Source organism: Malaclemys terrapin, chromosome 1 (assembly GCF_027887155.1).
Source record: "Malaclemys terrapin pileata isolate rMalTer1 chromosome 1, rMalTer1.hap1, whole genome shotgun sequence".
Lineage (NCBI taxonomy): Eukaryota > Metazoa > Chordata > Testudines > Emydidae > Malaclemys > Malaclemys terrapin.
The window spans coordinates 6,973,484-6,992,696 of record NC_071505.1 but is presented as its reverse complement, the minus strand read 5'-3'; the positions used below and the strand labels follow the sequence as shown (position 1 = coordinate 6,992,696).

At 48.8% G+C, this 19,213-nt stretch overlaps 1 protein-coding gene across 1 annotated transcript in view; it reads left to right on the top strand.

Moving 5' to 3' along the window:
• LOC128830334 (collagen alpha-1(VII) chain-like) overlaps nt 1-19,213 on the top strand; it is a 181,470-nt gene that overhangs the window by 88,838 nt on the left and 73,419 nt on the right. The window contains exons 38-49 of the mRNA XM_054016154.1: nt 504-575; nt 1,171-1,230; nt 2,792-2,827; nt 5,824-5,859; nt 6,409-6,453; nt 7,598-7,633; nt 8,813-8,848; nt 10,148-10,180; nt 12,755-12,826; nt 13,835-13,894; nt 15,202-15,237; nt 16,977-17,057. Coding sequence (XP_053872129.1) covers nt 504-575; nt 1,171-1,230; nt 2,792-2,827; nt 5,824-5,859; nt 6,409-6,453; nt 7,598-7,633; nt 8,813-8,848; nt 10,148-10,180; nt 12,755-12,826; nt 13,835-13,894; nt 15,202-15,237; nt 16,977-17,057 — 603 coding nt within the window. The remainder of the gene's footprint in view (nt 1-503; nt 576-1,170; nt 1,231-2,791; nt 2,828-5,823; nt 5,860-6,408; nt 6,454-7,597; nt 7,634-8,812; nt 8,849-10,147; nt 10,181-12,754; nt 12,827-13,834; nt 13,895-15,201; nt 15,238-16,976; nt 17,058-19,213) is intronic.

Genomic DNA, 19,213 nt, shown 5'->3' with positions numbered 1-19,213 from the left:
ACCAGATAGCATAGATACTAAGAGTCCAAGGTGAGAAGGTTGGGAACGGGTGAAGAAAAAGGTGACGGTTTCTTGTTTTCCGTTTATTTTCAGTAAGGGAACTAGAACAAAGGGAAAAGCAGGATGAGTAAGCTGGAGACATATGCTAAACTTCCCAAACTAGAGTTAGAAAACCTCTGTGCTGACCGTGGCCTGGAAGCTGCAGTCAAAACTACGAGGGGATAAGAGCAGTGCTCATGGAACATGAGAAGCAGCAGTTGGAGCTGGCCAAGAGAGAGGCCCAAAAGCTGGAGGTAGCGGAGAAAGCCAAAGAGTGAGGTGCCTCTGGGTAGTGTCACACTCCCCTCTGTGGAGGGCACCGGCATTCGCTGGCTAAGATGCTGAATGAGCTAATTCCCAGCACTCTGTGGGACCTCATTTTTATCACGTGGCTTGGCACTAGCCCTAAATGCCTTGGGTGTGACAGGCACTGCATTGAACCAAATTCTCTTCCTCTTTCGCAGGGGAAAGCCGGTTTGCCTGGCCCCCTCGGGCTGGATGGTGCTCCTGGAATTCCCGGGCCAAGGGGAGAAAAGGTCATTACTCATGTAATATGTCTTTACTTTTCATCTGCCCAGAGGGGACAGAAATAGCTGTGTTGCCGTAATGGCAGGATGTACCAAGTGCGAAGAGGATGGAGAAGCGTTACCATGTCTCCCCTGCTCCATGGACTTGCTGCAGCCAATATCATGGAACAGAATAGACATTGTCCGTCTAGCCAGCCTTCCCTGTTCCTCTGACTCCTCTCCTCTCTGTGCATCTGCATGGTTTGGCCAGTGTAGATGCCAGGGCCTTCTCCTCTCCCACAGGATGGCCTCCTTTGGTGTCCCTGCCTCCTTTATCCCCATCCTCTTTCACATCTCACCTGAAACCTCTACAGTCCTTTTCTTAACTTGTCTCCCTTTCCAGGCAACTTAGGTCGACCTTATAAATACAACCCTGTAATGCTGAGGCTACATCACCACACACTTCTCCAGACAAAATGGTCCTGCACTAAATTGCTGACCCCCAGTGGGAGTTCAGAGACGCTGCTGTAGATAGGACTGATTTCAGTTACAGTTCTTCTCTCTTCTCTTGTCTCTCTTCTCCTTATGGAGCGTTACCTTCACTTAGGCTGTGTTTGCTTTTCAGGGGGAGGCAGGGATCGGCATTCCAGGCACACCTGGCTTTAAGGGAGCAGAAGGAGGAAAGGTATGTTTAATCTTTGCAACCAGGTTTGTACATGTGCAATAGGCAACCTCTGTCCCTCCCCTTTTCCTTCAACACTCCAGATGTAGTTATTAACAGATAGAACCAAAAAACTAAATCTGTCCTTGTAGTTCTATGGCCTGGATTATGCAGAAGGTCAGACTAGATGATCACAGGTTATGTCCATACTTGAAGCTAGGGGTGTGATTCCCAACTTGCCTAGATATACTCATGCTAGACCTCTGAGCAATATTTATCTGCTTTCACACAAAAATTTCTATATTTTTCAGTCAGAAAACCTAAATATTTTGGCCGAAACGGAAATATTTCAAATTGGACATGCTGCCACGTTGCCTCATGGGAGTTATAGTTTACTTGCCTCATGTCCCCATTCTCCTCTATGGGCTGAGCTCCCCAGAGTGACTACATCTCCCAAGAAGCACCATGGCCAGGGACTCCCATGATGTACTGCCTCCTGTCTCCAAAAGGGGAGATCATGGTGTGTCATGGGAGATGTAGCCCTATATTCAAATTTCTGCCAAAAACTGAAATATGTATTTTTCCCCCTCCATTTTTGTCAAAATGTTCTGTGGAACCTCCTCCTTTTTTCCACCAGCTCTCGTGGGCAGGTTAGTGCAGACAAGGTGTCAGTGGCCACCAGCATTTTTATCATGGTGTTTAGACCTTCTCTCATTAGGGTGGGAGGACTCAGTGATTTAAACACCATCAGTACTGGGAACCTTGGTGCCCAATATGGCTACTGCAGTAGAACTAAACCAGCAATAGCCAGGTGTTTGGCAGCAAAGCCCAGTGTAGATGCAACCTCATTTGTCGGACTTGGACTGGACGTTATTTTCTCAGAGGTAGGAGAGAATTTCACCTGGCTGTGAGCACCATGTGGCTGCGGGGTTCCAGCTTGGGGAGGAGTCAGTCTGATCCAATTAGCATCTGACCTGCACGGCATTAACGCCCAAACACTGGTCCCAATGAGAAGCCTGAGCCTCACGGCCTGTGCTCTGGGGTGTTCCAGTGGGGCTGTAGAGAGGGAAGGCACCTAGGCCATGGAACAGAAGTGGAGCTGTTCCACAGTGTCCACTGCAGCCCGTGCAGCACCTGGCCTCCCCCTCTGCCAAGGGAAATGGTTGGTGGCAGGTCCAGCAGCTCTACCCCCAAATCCCTGCTGTGCCAGGCAGTGCCTGGAGTTCCTGTGCAGCTGGACTTGTGGCACAAAAATCCCACTTGGGCTTCCGGCATCCTGCCCTTTGCCCCTAAACACCTGGTAAGAATTGCTCTGTCCTTGCAAGACGCCTGTGTCTTCACTGTTTGATGGAACTGGATTTAGCAAACTGTTGGAGGTGACAATCTGATAGGCGAGGGACGGGCGTTGCTGAAATCAGCCCTTTGTAAATAGCTGGATCACAATGGAGAGGTGTGGTTGAAACTCATGCACTGCTGCTGGGGTTGAAAAAGGAGAGAAACACTGAAGAATGGTGATGATGATGAAGAGGACAGGAGCCAGCAATGAGTCCTAGAGTCTGAGCTGTGTTCTCTCTCTGTTTTTCAGGGGGAAATGGGACCACCCGGAGCACAAGGACAAAAGGCGGGTATTAAAAACACTCATCCAAGTTGAACCTGTGCTAGGGTGGTTGGAAATGGGTGGTGGTCTTCTGACGGGGAAGGTGGACGGACATCACTTGTGGCATAGAATACAATGACACTACCCCAAATTCAAAACCTGTGAAAGGAAATCCTTCTTCACACAAGGCATAATTAGACAGTGGAACTCCCTACCACAGGATGACATTGAGGCCAAGAATCCAGCAAGACTTAAAAAAAAAAGACTGGATGGGTAGAAACTGGTCATGAATAAATTTAGGCTGGAAACTAGAAGGAGGCTTCTACCCATCAGAAGAGTAAAGTTCTGGAACAGCCTCCCCATAGGAGTAGTGGGGGACAAACAACCTAAGTAGTTTTAAGATGGAGCTTGATACATTTATGAATGGGACTATATGACGTGGCTTCCTGTGATAACAGGGGATTGGACTCAGTGACACAGCGATCCCTTCGAGTCCTGTGTCCTATGTTCCCATTTATATGGCTAGCCAGAATATCCAGAGTTGCAGTAGTTAATGCTAACATCCATCCATTCTTGAAGACAGATTAAAACTCATGCTTCAAGTCTTAACCTCTAACTATTAGGGATTAGGATGAATCTGAAAGTGCGGGACAGATTAGCCGACATCTTCCTAATGTCCGGTTTGAACGCCTTCCTCTGAAACATCTGGTGGTCTCTGCTCTGATCCAGCCTGGGAATTCCTAGGTTCCTGGTAGGGTTACCAGGCGTCCGGTTTTTGACCGGAACGCCCCGTTGAAAAGGGACCCTGGTGGCTCCGGTTGGCACCGCCAACTGATCCGTTAAAAGTCCGGTCAGCAGCGCAGCGGGGCTAAGGCCGGCTCCCTGCCTGCCATAGCTCTGTGCGGCTTCTGGAAGCGACTGCCAGGTCCTTGCGGCCCCTAGGCCTATGGGCGGCCAGGGAGGCTCCATGCGCTATCCCCGCCCTGAGTGCCGGCTCCGCAGCTCCCATTGGCCAGGAACCGCGACCAATGGGAACTGTGAGGGTGGCATCTGTGGGTGCAAGAGCAGCGCACGGAGCCTCCTGTCCATGGCTGCCCATGCTCCATGGGGCTGCAGGAACCTGGCAGCTGCTTCCTGGGAGCCACAGTAAGCACTGGCGGGACCATGTACCCTGAACCCCATCACGCACTCCAACCCCCTGCCTGGAGTCCCCTCCCGCACCCAAACTCACTCCCAGAGCCCGCACTCCCCCCCCCAACACTCTGCCCCAGCCCTGAGCCCCCTCCTGCACTCCAAATCCCTCATCTCTGGCCTCACCCCAGAGCCCACACCCCCAGATGGAGCCCTCACCCCCCTGCACCACAGCCCAGAGCCCCTTCTTGCACCCTGAACCCCTCATTTCTGGCCCCATCACAGACCCAACACCCCCAGCCAGAGCTCTCACCCCTTCTCACATTCTGAACCCCCTCAGCCCCAGCCAGGAGCCCCCTCTTGCACCCCAAACCCTTCATCCCTGGTCTCACCTGAGTCCGCACCCCCAGCCAGAGCACTCACACCCCAACCCCCCTGCCCCATCCTGGTGAAAGTGAGTGAGGGTGGAGGAGAGCAAGCGACGGAGGGAGGGGGGATGGAGCAAGTGGGGGCTGCACCTCAGAGAAGGGGAGGGGCCTCGGGGCAGGGGGCAGGGGGCAAGGCAGGGGTGTTTGGTTTTGTGCGATTAGAAAGTTGGCAACCCTAGTTCCTGGTGGAGGCTGGCAAGGTGAAAGGTGTCTGGAAAGGCATATTAAACTGTATTATACTGTTCAGCCACAAGGCAACATACCTTTTTAAAGCTAACCTCCGCCATTGCTGGCAATGCATTAAAGGATCTTCTAGTGAACACATCTGGTGTGTCTCGCCCTGAGAACGGAGTTCTGTAGCCAGTCCATATCTGGTACAGGACCCTGACCTGCTGGTAAGCAGCCCTACTGTGTACAAAGTGTCCATGAGACGGGCCCCTCACAAATGGGTGGCAATGATTGTTGGGGAAGTGACTCGGGGACAGTGGGGAGGATTTTGCCGCCCGAGGGCGAGGAAAATGTTGATGCATCAGCCTGTGACAGTCACTGCTGGACAAGGATCAGGGAGTCAAATCCTGTGATTTTTTTGATGTAACAAAAAAGCCCCGAGAGTGGCTTAGGTATGTGAAAGATAATCAAATGTAGGGGCATGAAGTGGTCACCTCCATGGGCTGGGAAGATCTCCCGGCCCCTACATGTAGCACTGAACGAGTAGCTAAATGCACGATTGAGCGAGCAGTTGCCCTCCCCCTGAAGCATGGGACAACAGCCACTGCTGTGGGCAGGATACCGAACCTAACTGGCCAATGGTCAGGTCTGACTAATTCCATCTTCTTATCACTGTTTCTCTTCCGTGCCTCTCCAGCATCAAGTGGCTTATTGCTTGGAGAGGATTCTGCAGAGCAGCGGCTCTGGGAGATGGACAGATGACTCACTTCAGACCATCTTGTCTAGCTAATGGAGAACTTGCTTTCTAAAGAACTGTCCCTTCAACACACAATAATGAGGGCCAAGCCCCGCTTGCATGTGGAAAAATGCATGTGCATGTTTATAACAAGGCATGGGAACCGGGTATTTGCACATGCAAACAGCCATCTCTAACTTGCCCTTTGCATGTGAACCAAAATCAAAGTTTAACAAAAAAATTCAGTGAATTTAGAGCCCAAACTACCCCGGTAAAATGGGACCCCAATCTCAGCTGGTGTTACCATAATACACACAATATTGTGAGAATTAATTATTATTTGTCCTGCTCTTTGAAATCCTCACCTGAAGGGCAATATATGAATGCAAAGTCTATTGATATGAAAGCAAAGATATTTGTCCTCTTGCTTTGCAAACTCCTGGAGAAGGAATATCCAAAGCTCTTTCTCCTGCAGAGTGCAGGGCTTGCATGTTCGTGGGTTGATATTTCTTTGCAAATGGATCTTTGTCTTAACAAAAGCATCTTTCATTTTCCAGGGTAAAAAAGGCCAAGCAGGTGTCAAAGGGGAGAAGGTGAGAGGGGTCCTTAAACTGATAGAAATAAATGATGCTTGGATATAGGAGAGGAGAGAGAGAATAAGCCTGATTTGCTCTTGGTTATACTGGTATAGATTAAAGATAAAGTTGGTGGAGTTACACTGGGCTAAAACCAGTGTGGTTGGCAGCAGAATTGAGCCCAATATCTGAGGGGTCTTAGCCTGTTGAATGTGTATTCAGTTTTCTTTTGAGGAATATTTCCCATGCATATTCGTTGTTTTACAGATCCCCAAGGCACATTTCTTCTGAATTTTCATTTAATTATTAAATCAAGGATCAAAATAAAATTGGACCTTTTTATTAGCATTTGCCGTTAGGATAAAAATAAGTTACCAATCCTCATGCTTCAGGACATGGGCTCATCACCAGCTGGGGACAGGAAGATATCTCCCCTGCAGGTGACTTCCTCTGCAGTTTTGAGCATCAGGCTCTGTCAGAGATTGGACGCTGAAGTAGGTGGACCATTGGTCAGTTCTGGCAACAATTATGCATCTAATATCCCTATGTATTTTCTGTCGCTTGCAGGGGGAGCCTGGAGAAATGGGGCCGAAGGGACTTCAAGGAATTGCTGTAAGTCAATCAAGTTGCTTGACAAGCTGCTGTCAGAATGAGCCTGCCTGTAACAAATGGAACCATCCCAAACCCTTTCTTGACGAGACCATCACAGAGCCAGCTCTTTCTAGATGTTGCGGTGCCTTTGGAGCCACTTTCAACAGCTCTTGCAAACATTGTAGTCTCTGTTTGGCATCTCCCGTTGCTAGAGATGCTCAACCTGGCTCTCATTTACATGAATATCCCTTTATGCCACTCTGGTTAAAGGAGCATTAAAGTGGGCCTTTTACCTGCCAGAATGGTGTGAAAGAAACATGGTATTAATGAGAATCAGGCTCTTCATTAACGTGAGTCTGCAATGGGTGCATTTAGGGTGACCAGATAGCAAGTGTGAAAAATTGGGACTGGGAGTGGGGGGTAATTGGAACCTATATAAGAAAAAGCCCCAAATATTGGGACTGTCCCTATAAAATCGGGACATCTGGTCACCTAGCTGCATTCAGGTTGAAGACTAGCCCCATCCCCTTTTAGCCTCCTGGAATGGCAATGACGTGGTGAGATTTGGGTGTCTCAGAGTTTGATTTAGGTTTCCTAGTGACTGGCAGATCTCTCTCTCGCACCCAAAAGCCCTTAGAGTGGGGGCTGGTATGGGTGCCTTCTGGTCTTGTATTCAAACTTCTGTCAGTTAAAAATTGGGCGGGAAATCTCATGAGAACAGAATTTCTAGTGAGATTTGTATGTATGTGTGGATCTGGTTGGAGGTCCCTGAAGAAGAGCTAGTCCATGGCATGGGTCTGGGCTTGTGTTGAAAAGCCTGGTAGTGGGACATAGAGTTTATCGCTTCTAGGTCGCCCTATTCAAATTGGGCCCAGGTTCACGATCAATGTTCCCATCTGATGGCTGAGGGGTAGCCTATGTGCCAGGCTCTGGTGACCTCGTTCCACTCCCTAATGGACGAGTTTTCATGGCATTAAAATCATCATCACATTTAACTCCCTTTTGGGGGCAGTCTTATCAAAGAAGCCAACGGCTAAATGCGCCATGAAGACCCAACTTGACACTGCCGTTGTCCCTGCTGTACAATGTGGTCCCTTTGGGACCCCAGAATTAAACAACTGAAGTATTTTTAACCTGTTGGAAATGTTCCTTTGATGTTTTACAGGGTCTTCCAGGAATGGTGGGGCAGAAAGGAGACCAAGTAAGTAATACGTGAGGCGACGGGGGGTGGGGGGGTCGTTTAGATCGAGGAGCCAAGGCAAAGAACAGGAGTCAGGACTCCTGATAATCAGATAACAACCTTAAAATAGTGACTGTGTTTAGCTCCCTTTACAAGTTTCCTCTCTTCTGGAACATCGTGTTCCAAGCAGGGCAGGGGGAATAACTGATTTTTCAGTTCACTGGCAACCCCAGAATTTTTGTTAAATTCATTTTGGGTCAAACTGAATCGGAAAACTGCAAAAAATTTCATCAACTAGGGGAAAAAAATCTATTTTGAGTCGAACAAAAATGTTTTGTTTCTGGCATTTTAAAAGAACTAGATTCACAAAATGAGTCGTGGTGGGGTCTCCTTTAGCGCAGTAGCTAGGGGTGCTTACCTGGGATGTAGGAAACCCTGGTTCAATTCCCCCCTCTGCCTGTTGTGGGGAAGGCACTTGTACTTGGGTCTCCCACCTCTCAGGTGACTGGGCCATGGGCTATTCTGCGGTCGAGCTCTCGCAACCTGTTCCACTTAGTGTAAACAGTAACTGGAGCGGGGACTTGAACTTGGTCTCCCACATCCCAAGTGAATGCCCAAACCCCAGCCAATAGTGTACATCTCTCACTCTTTCCCTGTGCCACTGACCATTCTTAGTCATCACTGTCATTCATAATGACAACGACGGGTCATTGGGCCAATGAAAGACAGACAGCATCATTAGGGCCCTACCAAATTCCCGGCCATGAAAAATGCATCACAGACCATGAAATCTGGTCTTTTGTATACATTTATCCTATATTATACAGATTTCATGGGGGAGACCAGCTCTGAAGGCAGTGCAGAAGTAAGGGTGGCAATACCACAGCCCCCCTACAATAACTTTGTGACCCCCCCATAATCCCCTTTTGGGTCAGGACCTCTACAGTTACAACACCATGAAATTTCAGATTTAAATAGCTGAAATCATGAAATTTACAATTTTTACAATCCTATGACCCTGAAATTGACCAAAATGGACCATGAATTTGGTAGGGCCCTAAGCATCATCCTAATGTTTTACTTCTGTCCTTCTGTGCCTGAGCTGGGGGCTGCTTTAAGAAATGATGCTTTAGGTTTTTTAAGCATAAAAGCATTTAATTTTCTAACTTTTAACTTTATGTATTTACTCTTTTCTTACAGGGAAGTCAGGGCTTTCCAGGTGCTCCGGCCATGGGGGTAACTATGCGTGGACAGTAGTTCTAGTAACTCCCCTGCACAATAGATACTGCATCACTCAGTGTACAATACAGACATGGCTTGTGCCGCTTAACGCACAGCTTTACAGCGGGCAACATGAAAAGCTACAGAACTCGGGAAGTCTTACTGAACCGTCTGTTCACACTCACTGTTAAAGTCACATGGATTCACGGGTTGCACTGACTTTTGAAAACCAGGCTCCCTGGTGGTGGAATTCTGAAAGCCAGTTCCACATTAGTGATTACTGCTATTTCTTCTGTAATATGCGATTTCCTGGAAGGCCCTGATCCAGACTGGGGCCCCATTGAGACTGGTGCTAGAAAGACAATCCTGGCCCCAAAGATTTTGTAGTCTAATCCTATCCATTTAATCTGATTTCCGGTTATGAGAGTTAGCACAGGGCTGATTTGGGCACTACCAGGGCACTTAAATTTGTTCTGATAGATACTGAGGCCTGCTGGATCCATCGAGGCTCAGCCCTGGTGTACTTAAAGTCCTTGGGCTGTTCTGGGTAAGTCTTGACCAGTTAACTGGCCCCGCTGCCCTGAAGGTGAATTACTTTTGGATCCCACACTTAGGCTTACATAGGCCCTGATCCAAAGCCCATTGAAATATATGGGAGTCTTTCAATGGGTTTTGGACCAGGCCTATAGTCCTTTCTGATGTTGGATACAGTACAGGAATTGGCTTTTGCCATTAAAACACAGGGTGCAAGGTCCTATAGGGTAATGGAAGTAGACTGAGCTTATTTTGCTTTGAAATTTGAGTTGTGTCCTCCCCCACTTGCTCCCTGTAAAACCCCAGTGTAACATGATCTGATTGTGGCTGAGTGAACTGGGCTTATTTAGTCTACAGAAGAGAAGCGTGAGGGGGGATTTGATAGCAGCCTTCAACTACCTGAAGGGGGGTTCCAAAGAGGATGGAGCTCGGCTGTTCTCGGTGGTGGCAGATGACAGAACAAGGAGCAATGGTCTCAAGTTGCAGTGGGGGAAGTTTAGGTTGGATATTAGGAAACACTATTTCACTAGGAGAGTGGTGAAGCACTGGAATGGGTACCCTAGGGAGTGGTGGAATCTCCTTCCTTAGAGGTTTTTAAGGCCCGGCTTGACAAGTCCCTGGCTGGGATGATTTAGTTGGGGTTGGTCCTGCTTTGAGCAGGGGGTTGGACTAGATGACCTCCTGAGATCCCTAATCTTCTATGATTCTAATATCCACCTGTGGCAGGGAAATAATTCCTCTAAATAAAGAGGACACTTATGCGGCTTCCTTTTCTCCTAGGTTGTTGGACCTCCAGGCAAGAAGGGTGCCAGAGTAAGTTAACTATGCAGAACAACTTTAAAACTCGCATGAGACCTTTGTCTAAGAAGACTAGGGCTGAGTACCATGTTACTCACTGAGATTCCTGGGATATACGAAGACCTGGCCTCGTGAAATGACAGAGCTCAAGTGAACAGAGATTGGAACTTAAGAACAGTCATACTGGGTCAGACCAGTGGTCCATTTAGCCAGTATCCTCTGTCTGACAGTGTCCAGGGCCAGATGCTTCAGAGGGACTGAACAGAACAGGGCAATTAAGTGATCCAGCCCCTAGCATCCAGTCCCAGCTTCTAGCAGTCAGAGGCTGAGGGACACCCAGAGCATGGTGTTGTGACCCTGACCATCTTGTCTAATAGCCATTGGTGGACCTATCTTCCATGAACGTATCTAATTCTTTTTTGAATCCAGTTATAGTTTTGGCCTTCACAACGTCCCCTGGCAATGAGTTCCACAGGTTGATTGTGTGTTGTGTGAAGAAGTACTTCCTTACATTTGTTTTAAAGCTCCTGCCTATTAATTTGATTAGGTGGCCCCTTGGTTGTGTGTTGTGTGACAGAGTAAATAACACTTCCTTATTCACTTTCCCCACCCCCTTCATCATTTTATAGACCTCTAGCATATCCGCCCCCCTCCCCAAGTCTCTTTTATAAGATGAACAGTCCCAGTCTTTTTAGTCTCTCCTCATATGGAAGCTGTATTCAAAGTCTGGGTATAATGACACATGATCAACGATGATTCTGCCCCATTAATCTTTCTCTTGTTTATATGCAAGCAAATTTAAACCCTCACATAATATCTAGACACGTGGTAGATGTAAATTTGCTTCCAGCCATTCTGTTTCCAGTGTCAGCTTGTGGACAAGGCTTAGATTGTGGGGTACTGGTTAAGGGGGTTAGTAAAGCACAGATCTAGTGCCCCAGACAGACTCTGGACTCTGTCTAGAGTGGAGAGATGTTGACATTGCTAGAGTAAACTCGGTTTCCAAAATCCAGGGACTTCTTAGAGGTGGAAGAGACCGCCTGCTGCATTAGCCATGCCAGGCACCTGCTTGACGGCAGGATTGATTTAATTTCCCGTTTTTCCCCACCCTTATGGATGTGTCCGGTATGGAATGTTCTAACTCTGGTACTTCCCTTAGCACAGTGGTCCCCAAACTGGGGTGCACCCCCCTAGTTGGAGGTGAGGGGATGGCAGAGCCCCATCCAGCCCCTGGGAGGGGCAGGGCGGGAGCGCCACCCAGCCCTGATCTGCTTCCAGCTCCGCTCTGGCCCTGCCCCCTGCCACGGCTCCCGGCCCTGCGCCCAGCCCTGCCCCCGGCTGGGGCTCTGCTCCCAACCCCAGACCTGCCCCCAGCCTTGGCCCCGAGACGGGGCTCTGCTCCTGGGTGGGGTGCAATCAGGGCCGGCTCTGACTTTTTTGCCGCCTCAAGCAAAAAAAAAAAAAAAAAAACCTGCGGCGCGGCCGGAGCGGCAAAGCAGGAAAAAAAAAAACCCCCTGAAACCCTGCAGGGTGGCCGGAGCCAGGGTGCAGGGGGACTCCCTGCGCTGCAGACGTGTCCCGGCTAGCGGGGGAAAGGGGGAGGGAGCGGGGGGAGAGAGAGAAGGGAGGCAGCCAGGGCTTCAGCGGGGCGCGCCAAGCTTGCTCGGCTAGTGCCTGGAGCCGGCCCTGGGTGCAACCCTGAAAAGTCTGTGGACCACTGCCTTAGCAGCTTATTGCCAGACTTAGAACTACAGAACTTAGGCTACATTTTCCCTGCTGCAGCCCTCCTGGCTAGGTCTGCTCTTGTTGACTAAGAAAGCTAATATATCCCTCAACTCCTCTTCCTCACACCCCCCTTTGCAACATGATAAACTGCTGCTTTGCTTTTCTTCAAGCTTGAGCGTGCCCAGCGCATTTATCCCCATTGTTCTCCAACCGTTTCCATTCTGTGGGGCACTCCTGTAAGACATGGATCCTCTCATGAGACCCACCTCCCATTCTGGGACTTAGCAATACTCTCTTGGTTGCTGTCTGGGTCTCAAAACATTTCATTCCATTCTGTGGCGCGCTGGCAGAGGGGTCTGCGAGGTCCTTAGCTTTCTCCTTGCCTCAGACGTCCTATTCTTCAGACCTTTGATAATTTTTGTTGGTAAAATACCAGTCTCTTTTGAAGCTTCATAGCAGACAACTCCTGGGCCAGATGCTCATCACATTTACACCAGTGTGAATTAGGAGTTACACCGGTTTAACTCCATTGGAGCAAGTGAGAGCAAAGTCCGGTTAACTCTGCTAATTCCTTCCCCTGTTACACAGTTTTTCACAGCGAAGGATATTATTTTCAGAGCCTCCGACTCCATGAAATCCACTAGGGACTTAACTATAGATATTGATTTTACATAGTAGGCACCCAGATCCTACGGTGATGGGCAGCAGGATAAAATCCGAAGATAAATGGGTGGATTTCTCAAAGAAATTAGTCATCAGAGTGGGTTGAAAACTGAACCACCCATTGCATGGATTCCAGCAGTCACACAGGAAGGGCAAGCCCTGGCTAGGACATTACTAACTTTGTGACTTCTTCATACTTAGGGGGATATTGGACCTGTCGGCCCCACAGGACCACAGGGAAACAAAGGAAAACAAGGAGATAAAGGAGAGAAGGTAAAGGCCGTGCTCGTGGCACTGGAAATTTTCAGTTCCTTTATTGGTTCAAATTGTATATTGTGGGTCTTCGTGAAGAAGGCCACAATGTGGACTGAGCTTCTTATTAAGCCAAACTGGTGTGCACGGTCCATGCATGGTAGCCCCTGATGTTTGCAGTGGCACACTGAGGCCAAAGACTTTGAGATAAATATGTTGTAAGGTGGGAGGGTGACAATGAGGCCCTGAGGTCCAGCAATACGTCTCCTTTCACTTCCTACCTCTCTTCGCTGGAAATGCATCATGTGGGAGCTGCCTCCTTTCCGTCTGGCCCTAAACGCAAAGGCTTGTCTGTTGAGTTGGAAGCTGTCTGGGGGTGGGACTGTATCTCCCTTTGTGTCTTGTGCAGCACAAAGCACACTGTCTGGTAATTATAGTATGAACTGGAAGCAGGTCAGCATCTCTGAACCCCCAGTGGGTGGGCTCAAGAGATGGGGGAGATAAAGGGCCGAAGCAATGGACACACCACATGACATGTTACTGAAGCAGGGTGACATAGGCAGCAGGGGCAGGCGACCTCCAGCTGGTGCTTGGGGAGGGGAATTCTCAAGGGCTTTAGTAGATTGAGAGCAGACCGGTGATGCTAATGCAGAGTCGCACAGGCAGCTGGTGCGATGATGGTGAAACAAGGGTGATGCACTCACTCTGTTCACTGATCAGAATTCTAGCAGCAGCGTTTGCCCCCAGCTATGACTTGTTCAAAGTGATGTTCATGGCGGATACTAGCCCAAAAGAGCTAAGGGCCTTTCCATGAGAACTGCCTCCTCCTGAAAACCTCCATGCTGGCTGCCGAGCCCAGGTCTGGATTCCTGCATGTTGCTGAATGCTGCTGATGCCCGGTGGGAGAGACCGTCTCATCTCAGTCTTCCTAGGGAGGCAGGAAAAGGGAGGAGGGCAAAAGAATCATTATGTTTTACTGCAAGCAGCACGGTGAATTTGATGCATTTGTGTTCATTGCTCTCCCCTCAGGGAAGTCCAGGTTTTGGCATTCCAGGGCAACCGGGATTGAAGGGGGACATGGGCGAAAGGGTGAGTGGGGGCCATGCGATGAATGGGAACTGAGAGGGGAAAGGACAGAAAACAAGAGCCCCTGAGCTTGATTCTGCTCCGTTACCTCTGGGCACCCGCACTGAAATCAACGTGACGAGTCAGTGGGGCTGCACTAAGAGTGAAATGTCTGGCCTCACCCCGTATGGCCTGTCATTAGCAAATTAATCCAGTAGCTTCTGATACAAAAACGATGCACCTTAAACACTCTACAGAGCCCATAGGGCACGATCATATTACAGGGCAGCTCATCCCAGGCTGTGGGACTGCAGAGCAAAGGTGAAGGTGAACTCCCCCTGTAGTGCAGATCCAGGGGCACCACCGGAATCTATTACTTCATAGAAGATTAGGGTTGGAAGAGACCTCAAAGCAGGACCAACACCAACTAAATTATCCCAGCCAAGGCTTTGTCAAGCTGGGCCTTAATCAAGTCCCTGCCATTGCAAGGACCTCGGGCATGGCTGCACCACAGTCCCTCCTGTTCTTTGCCTGTGGCTCACCACCGTTTAGTGTCCTGCGCTGTTGGGTTGGGTGTGGGGATGGCTGAGTGGTGGCCTGTCATATACAGGAGATCAGACTATGTGATCTGGTCAGGTCCCTTCTGGCCTTAAACTGTAGGACTCTGGCTATTTTGAAACACAGGACTGTGGACAATCAAAGCCCTTGCTATGCTTTCTCCCCCCTCCCCACACGATAGCATATTAGTCCAGCTGCTAACAGAGCACAAGCAAAGAACAGGTAGTTGCATAACATGGTGCCTTGAAGAGCTGCAAAAGGCAGCTTAGAATAACTTCGAACAGCTCAGCCAAGGGAAGATGCCACTTTGGCTCACCAGGCAGAACTGCTATTTAGAGACCATAAGTGTCCTACTTGGTGTTGGCTGCTGTAGTTCAAAGACATACACAGACGTGTCCCAGGCCACAGAATGGCCATTTTAGAGCCTGGCCACCAACTGGCAGACTTGGGCACACTCAGGCCAAGGTTTTTAATTGTGACTGTCATTTCAGAGAGCCCAAATTGAGACACTTTCCAGGGACCTTAATTTCAGAGAGCGGGTGCTTTGCACTTTCCAACACACCCTTTAATGTGTCTCAGGTTGGGTACCCAAAATCACTAGCCAGGTCTAAACATGTTGGCCGCAGCGCCCGCATTCCTAGGGTGTCTTCAGAATTACTTCCGTGAGTTCTATCTGCTGCTGATTGTGTTTTGCTAGGGTTGTGAGAGCAGAACTCAGTGACATCTATGGGTATTGTTCTTGCCAAGTGACTTACGGTCTGATTTCTCCGCAGGGGAATGTAGGTTTATCCGGCAAACCTGGCCCAAAGGTGAGTGAGCACAGACCGCAGAGTGTGCAAAGCAAAATCACAACTCTTGCTGGTATCGCCCAAATGGACTTTGATCAGTTGGGTTTTGCAACGTAAAAAATGATGCCGTTAAAGTGGGATTAGAGTGGACATTTGTGGGGTGGGGAAGCTGTAAAGGCTGAAGAGGCTTCAAGGCAAGTTGTGGCTCTGTTGGAATCTCCATTAGCCCTGCACACTGCAAGACGACAGGCTAAAACTGCCTCTTTGTACTCTCCCCTTGCCTAACCCTAACACACCCCAGTAGGAAGGTGTCCAGGCCATTTTTGCGTGTGCAGAAACCTAGAGAGACCTCGATCCCAATGTAACCCACTTTCCATCCCTTCTGGAGACATCGAGGGCCAGTTTGAAATATCTTCTAAAGGCTGGCTTCAAAAATATCTCTGTGTCTCTTTGCAAAGTGCCAGACCGGTGGACGAGGGCACTGAAAAAAGCCTAGATGCAGATTCACAAAGATATTCAGGCAGCTGCCCCACCCCGCACCACCCCAAAGTGCCTCTGTCAATCTGGGCCCCTTGTGCAGAAGATCTGCTTAACGATGATATTTCTCTCATGGTGTTTCCTAGACTTTGTTGAAGGGGAATTTTGTTTTGGGAGACTGGTCCTTCCCCAAACATGGCACAAGAACCGTGGGCTGCTTTGGGATGGGTTCACTTGGGGGCTAGGGGGAGGGTGCACCTAGGTGATTGGGAGATGTAGGCCAGAGTGGAAGAGCAAAGGTGAGGACAAGACGTTTTAACTCAATGTGGTGGAGAAGTGGGGTAGCCAGTGGAGAGAGGTGAAGGGTGTTTGGGTCAGGAAGGATGACGTTAGTGCTGTGGAGAGCTGTTAAGGCTGCCCAGTCTTGGAGCTCCGATGTTAGCTGCGCTAGCCGGGAATGCAGCGTACTGATTCAGCAAACCTCGATGTCACTCATAAAGAACGGCCACAGGCTTGGTTCGGTGGTGAAGACACTGGGCCAGGCTTATTATTGAGGAAATATGGTACTAGCACCCTGGCTCCGTGGTTACAGGTACATTCAAACATGTCTGCCCGCGACAATGGGACCAGCTCAATCAGGACACCAGGGTCCTGTCACCTCGGCTAACACAAAGATGCTCCTTTTATGACTTCTCTTTTTATACATTGATACAAACAAGTTAAGTATTACTCTCCGGATGTTGTTAGCTAGAACTGTTATCCTTGTACCTGCTAGTTAGAACAAAATATCCTCATCCATTATCCTGTCATTCCCTCCTTATCTTTGAGGGGTCGATGTGTTCTTGTACTATCCCTTAAGAATGTGTTTACATAGTTACTTGAGAGAGCTGTGTGTTTTTTGTACCATCCTTTCCAGACAGGAATGTGCTAACGTAGTTAGCTGCCACCTGGTGCGTTGCTATTGTGCTGAAGCCCGGCCTGCTCCGGTTCACAGCCTTTGGTTCATACTGTTACTTATGCATAGGGCTCCAGCACGGCCTACAAAGGGAACATGGTAATGCTAGTGGGCAATGATAAGAATGAATATAGAATGCCTCTTTTGCAAACCTTACGCAGGTGAGATGTTTAGATGCCTAACAGAGTGATCTGGGCCTGTTTCACATCCCTAAACACAGCTGCCATAGAGAGAGAAAGAGACACCCACATCACACCGCAGCCTAGAATATCAGGGGTACAAAATGCAGTAGAAGAAAGCAACAGTTGTGTTCACTGTTTATCTCCAGGGGGAAATGGGTCCGAGGGGAGAGAAAGGTGAACCAGGAATACCTGGGAAACCAGGAGAGACCGGACTAAGAGGTAAAGATGTAAGTAGAAACTAATGGTCCAGTAAGACCGGTCATGTCAGTACAATTTGCTGAACTGCACCATTTTCTTAAACACAAAAGGAAAAAGAGGCTTCCACATTAAAAATGGCTCCTTGCTACCATCTGACGGGGGGTTTATGTGGAAGGAGCTGGTGGGTGTCAGTTTTGTTTTGGGCATGGGAGATGGGAACCTGCAATTATGAGGTGAAATGACTCAGTCTGTGACCTGTTACACTATGTGAAATTCAGGTACAATCCTGGGCTAATAAGCAACTCAAGCAAAATACCGCTCTGCTCTGTCCCAGCTGGTGAGAAGACGCACCCTTCAGCAATGTGGCTGTGTCCTGGGCATTAGGGCACATATCTGGGCAGAGCTCTGCCAGTCAGAGTACACTGGCTCTTTAACTTCAGCTGAAGTGGGACAAATGTGTTGCACCAGGGCATTTGTATTGCAACATCTTGACATCGCATCATCACAGCATGACGACATATCATCAAATCGTGACAGCTGTACACTGCACCATGACATCTTGGTGTGATGATGATGCACCAGCCCTCAAGGACATTTTGGGGCATGCTAGTATATTTTGCAGGACATGAGACTGCTCCGTTAGAATTGAGACAGGCAGCCAGTCCAATGTTCCCTCTGATTTTTTCCATCCATGTACGGAATAAATTTTGTTATGTGCACCGAGGTATGTGCGGATGTGCGCCACCAGTAGAAACAAAAAAATCTAGATATAATTTTTTTTTAAGTTACCATAGGCCTAATTACTCCAGCCAGGACAGGTTAGGCATTTTAGAACTCACTACTCAAAGAATTAAACTTAATTGTAAGAGAAATAAAAATTATCAAATGCACAGACCAGGCAAAAAAACTAAAATAACAGCACTTTGAAAGAATAAAATTACAGAGAATATCTGTGCATTGCAGGAAGTACCAAGAAGTAACAACAATAATAATACAAGTATGTGTTGGGAGGTGAATGTGAAAGATACAGAGAGAGTGTGTGTGTGTGTGTGTGTGTGTGTGTGTGTGAGAGAGACAGACTGTGTGTGTGCGAGAGAGAGAGAGAGACTGTGTGTGTGTGTGTGAGTGACATAGAGACTTTGTGTGTGTCAGAGACTGTGTGTGGGTGGGTGTGACCGAGACAGCGTGTGTGCTGGCAGCTGGGGAAGTTTCTGAGAGACGCTGTTTGCTGTCTGATTAAGGCACTCACTGAAAGCTCTCCTGAGCCCTGTCTCCCCTCCCCCGCTCTGCGGAGATGGGGTACATGGGCAGGGGGGAGCGGGAGAGACAGAATGTGTGTGTGTGTGTGAGAGAGACAGATAGATAGACAGAGACAGAGATTGTGTGAGCTGGCTGCTGGGGAAGTCTCAGAGACCATGGCTATCTCTTTAAGAAAGGTTTCAAAGTAGCAGCCGTGTTAGTCTGTAACCGCAAAAAGAACAGGAGTACTTGTGACACCTTAGAGACTAACAGATTTATTTCAACATAAGCTTTCGTGGGCTACAGCCCACTTCTTCAGATGCATAGAGTGAAACACACAGACAGAAGATATTTATACAAACAGAGAACATGAAAAGGTGGAAGTACGCATACCAACTGTAAGAGGCCAATCAATTGAGATGAGCTACCAGTAGCAACAGAAGAAGGAAAGGCACTCACTCACCCGGAAGGCTGGTTCAGATCTCAGACTGCAGCAGCTCTCTCCTGCTCTCGAGTTCTGAGCCAGGCTGGCCCTGCTCCCCTGCTCTGTGGAGATGGGGTACAGGAGACACCCTGACATCAGCACCCCCCTCCCAGCCACCCTGCTTTGCACAGCCAGCAGGAGGGTCCTGGGAGCAGCTGCAAAGCAGCGAGGGGAGGGGCACCTGAACACATGCTGCCGGATGTGCGCAGCTCTGCTAATCAAGTGTGCGGCACTTGAATCTCTCCTGGGCGGCCGCCCAACCTCGTAGCTTAGAGGGAACACAGGCAGCCACCCAAGAGAGTTTTATTACAGGCCTCAGATAAGACTCTTTACTAATGACAGCCAATGACCACTCTCCTTTAGTTCAAGGAGTTTGCACATACAAGAATCTTTCCATCATTGGAGTTACTATCACATTGTCCTGTGGCATAATAGAGACCAAGAGACCCTTGTATGTACTGA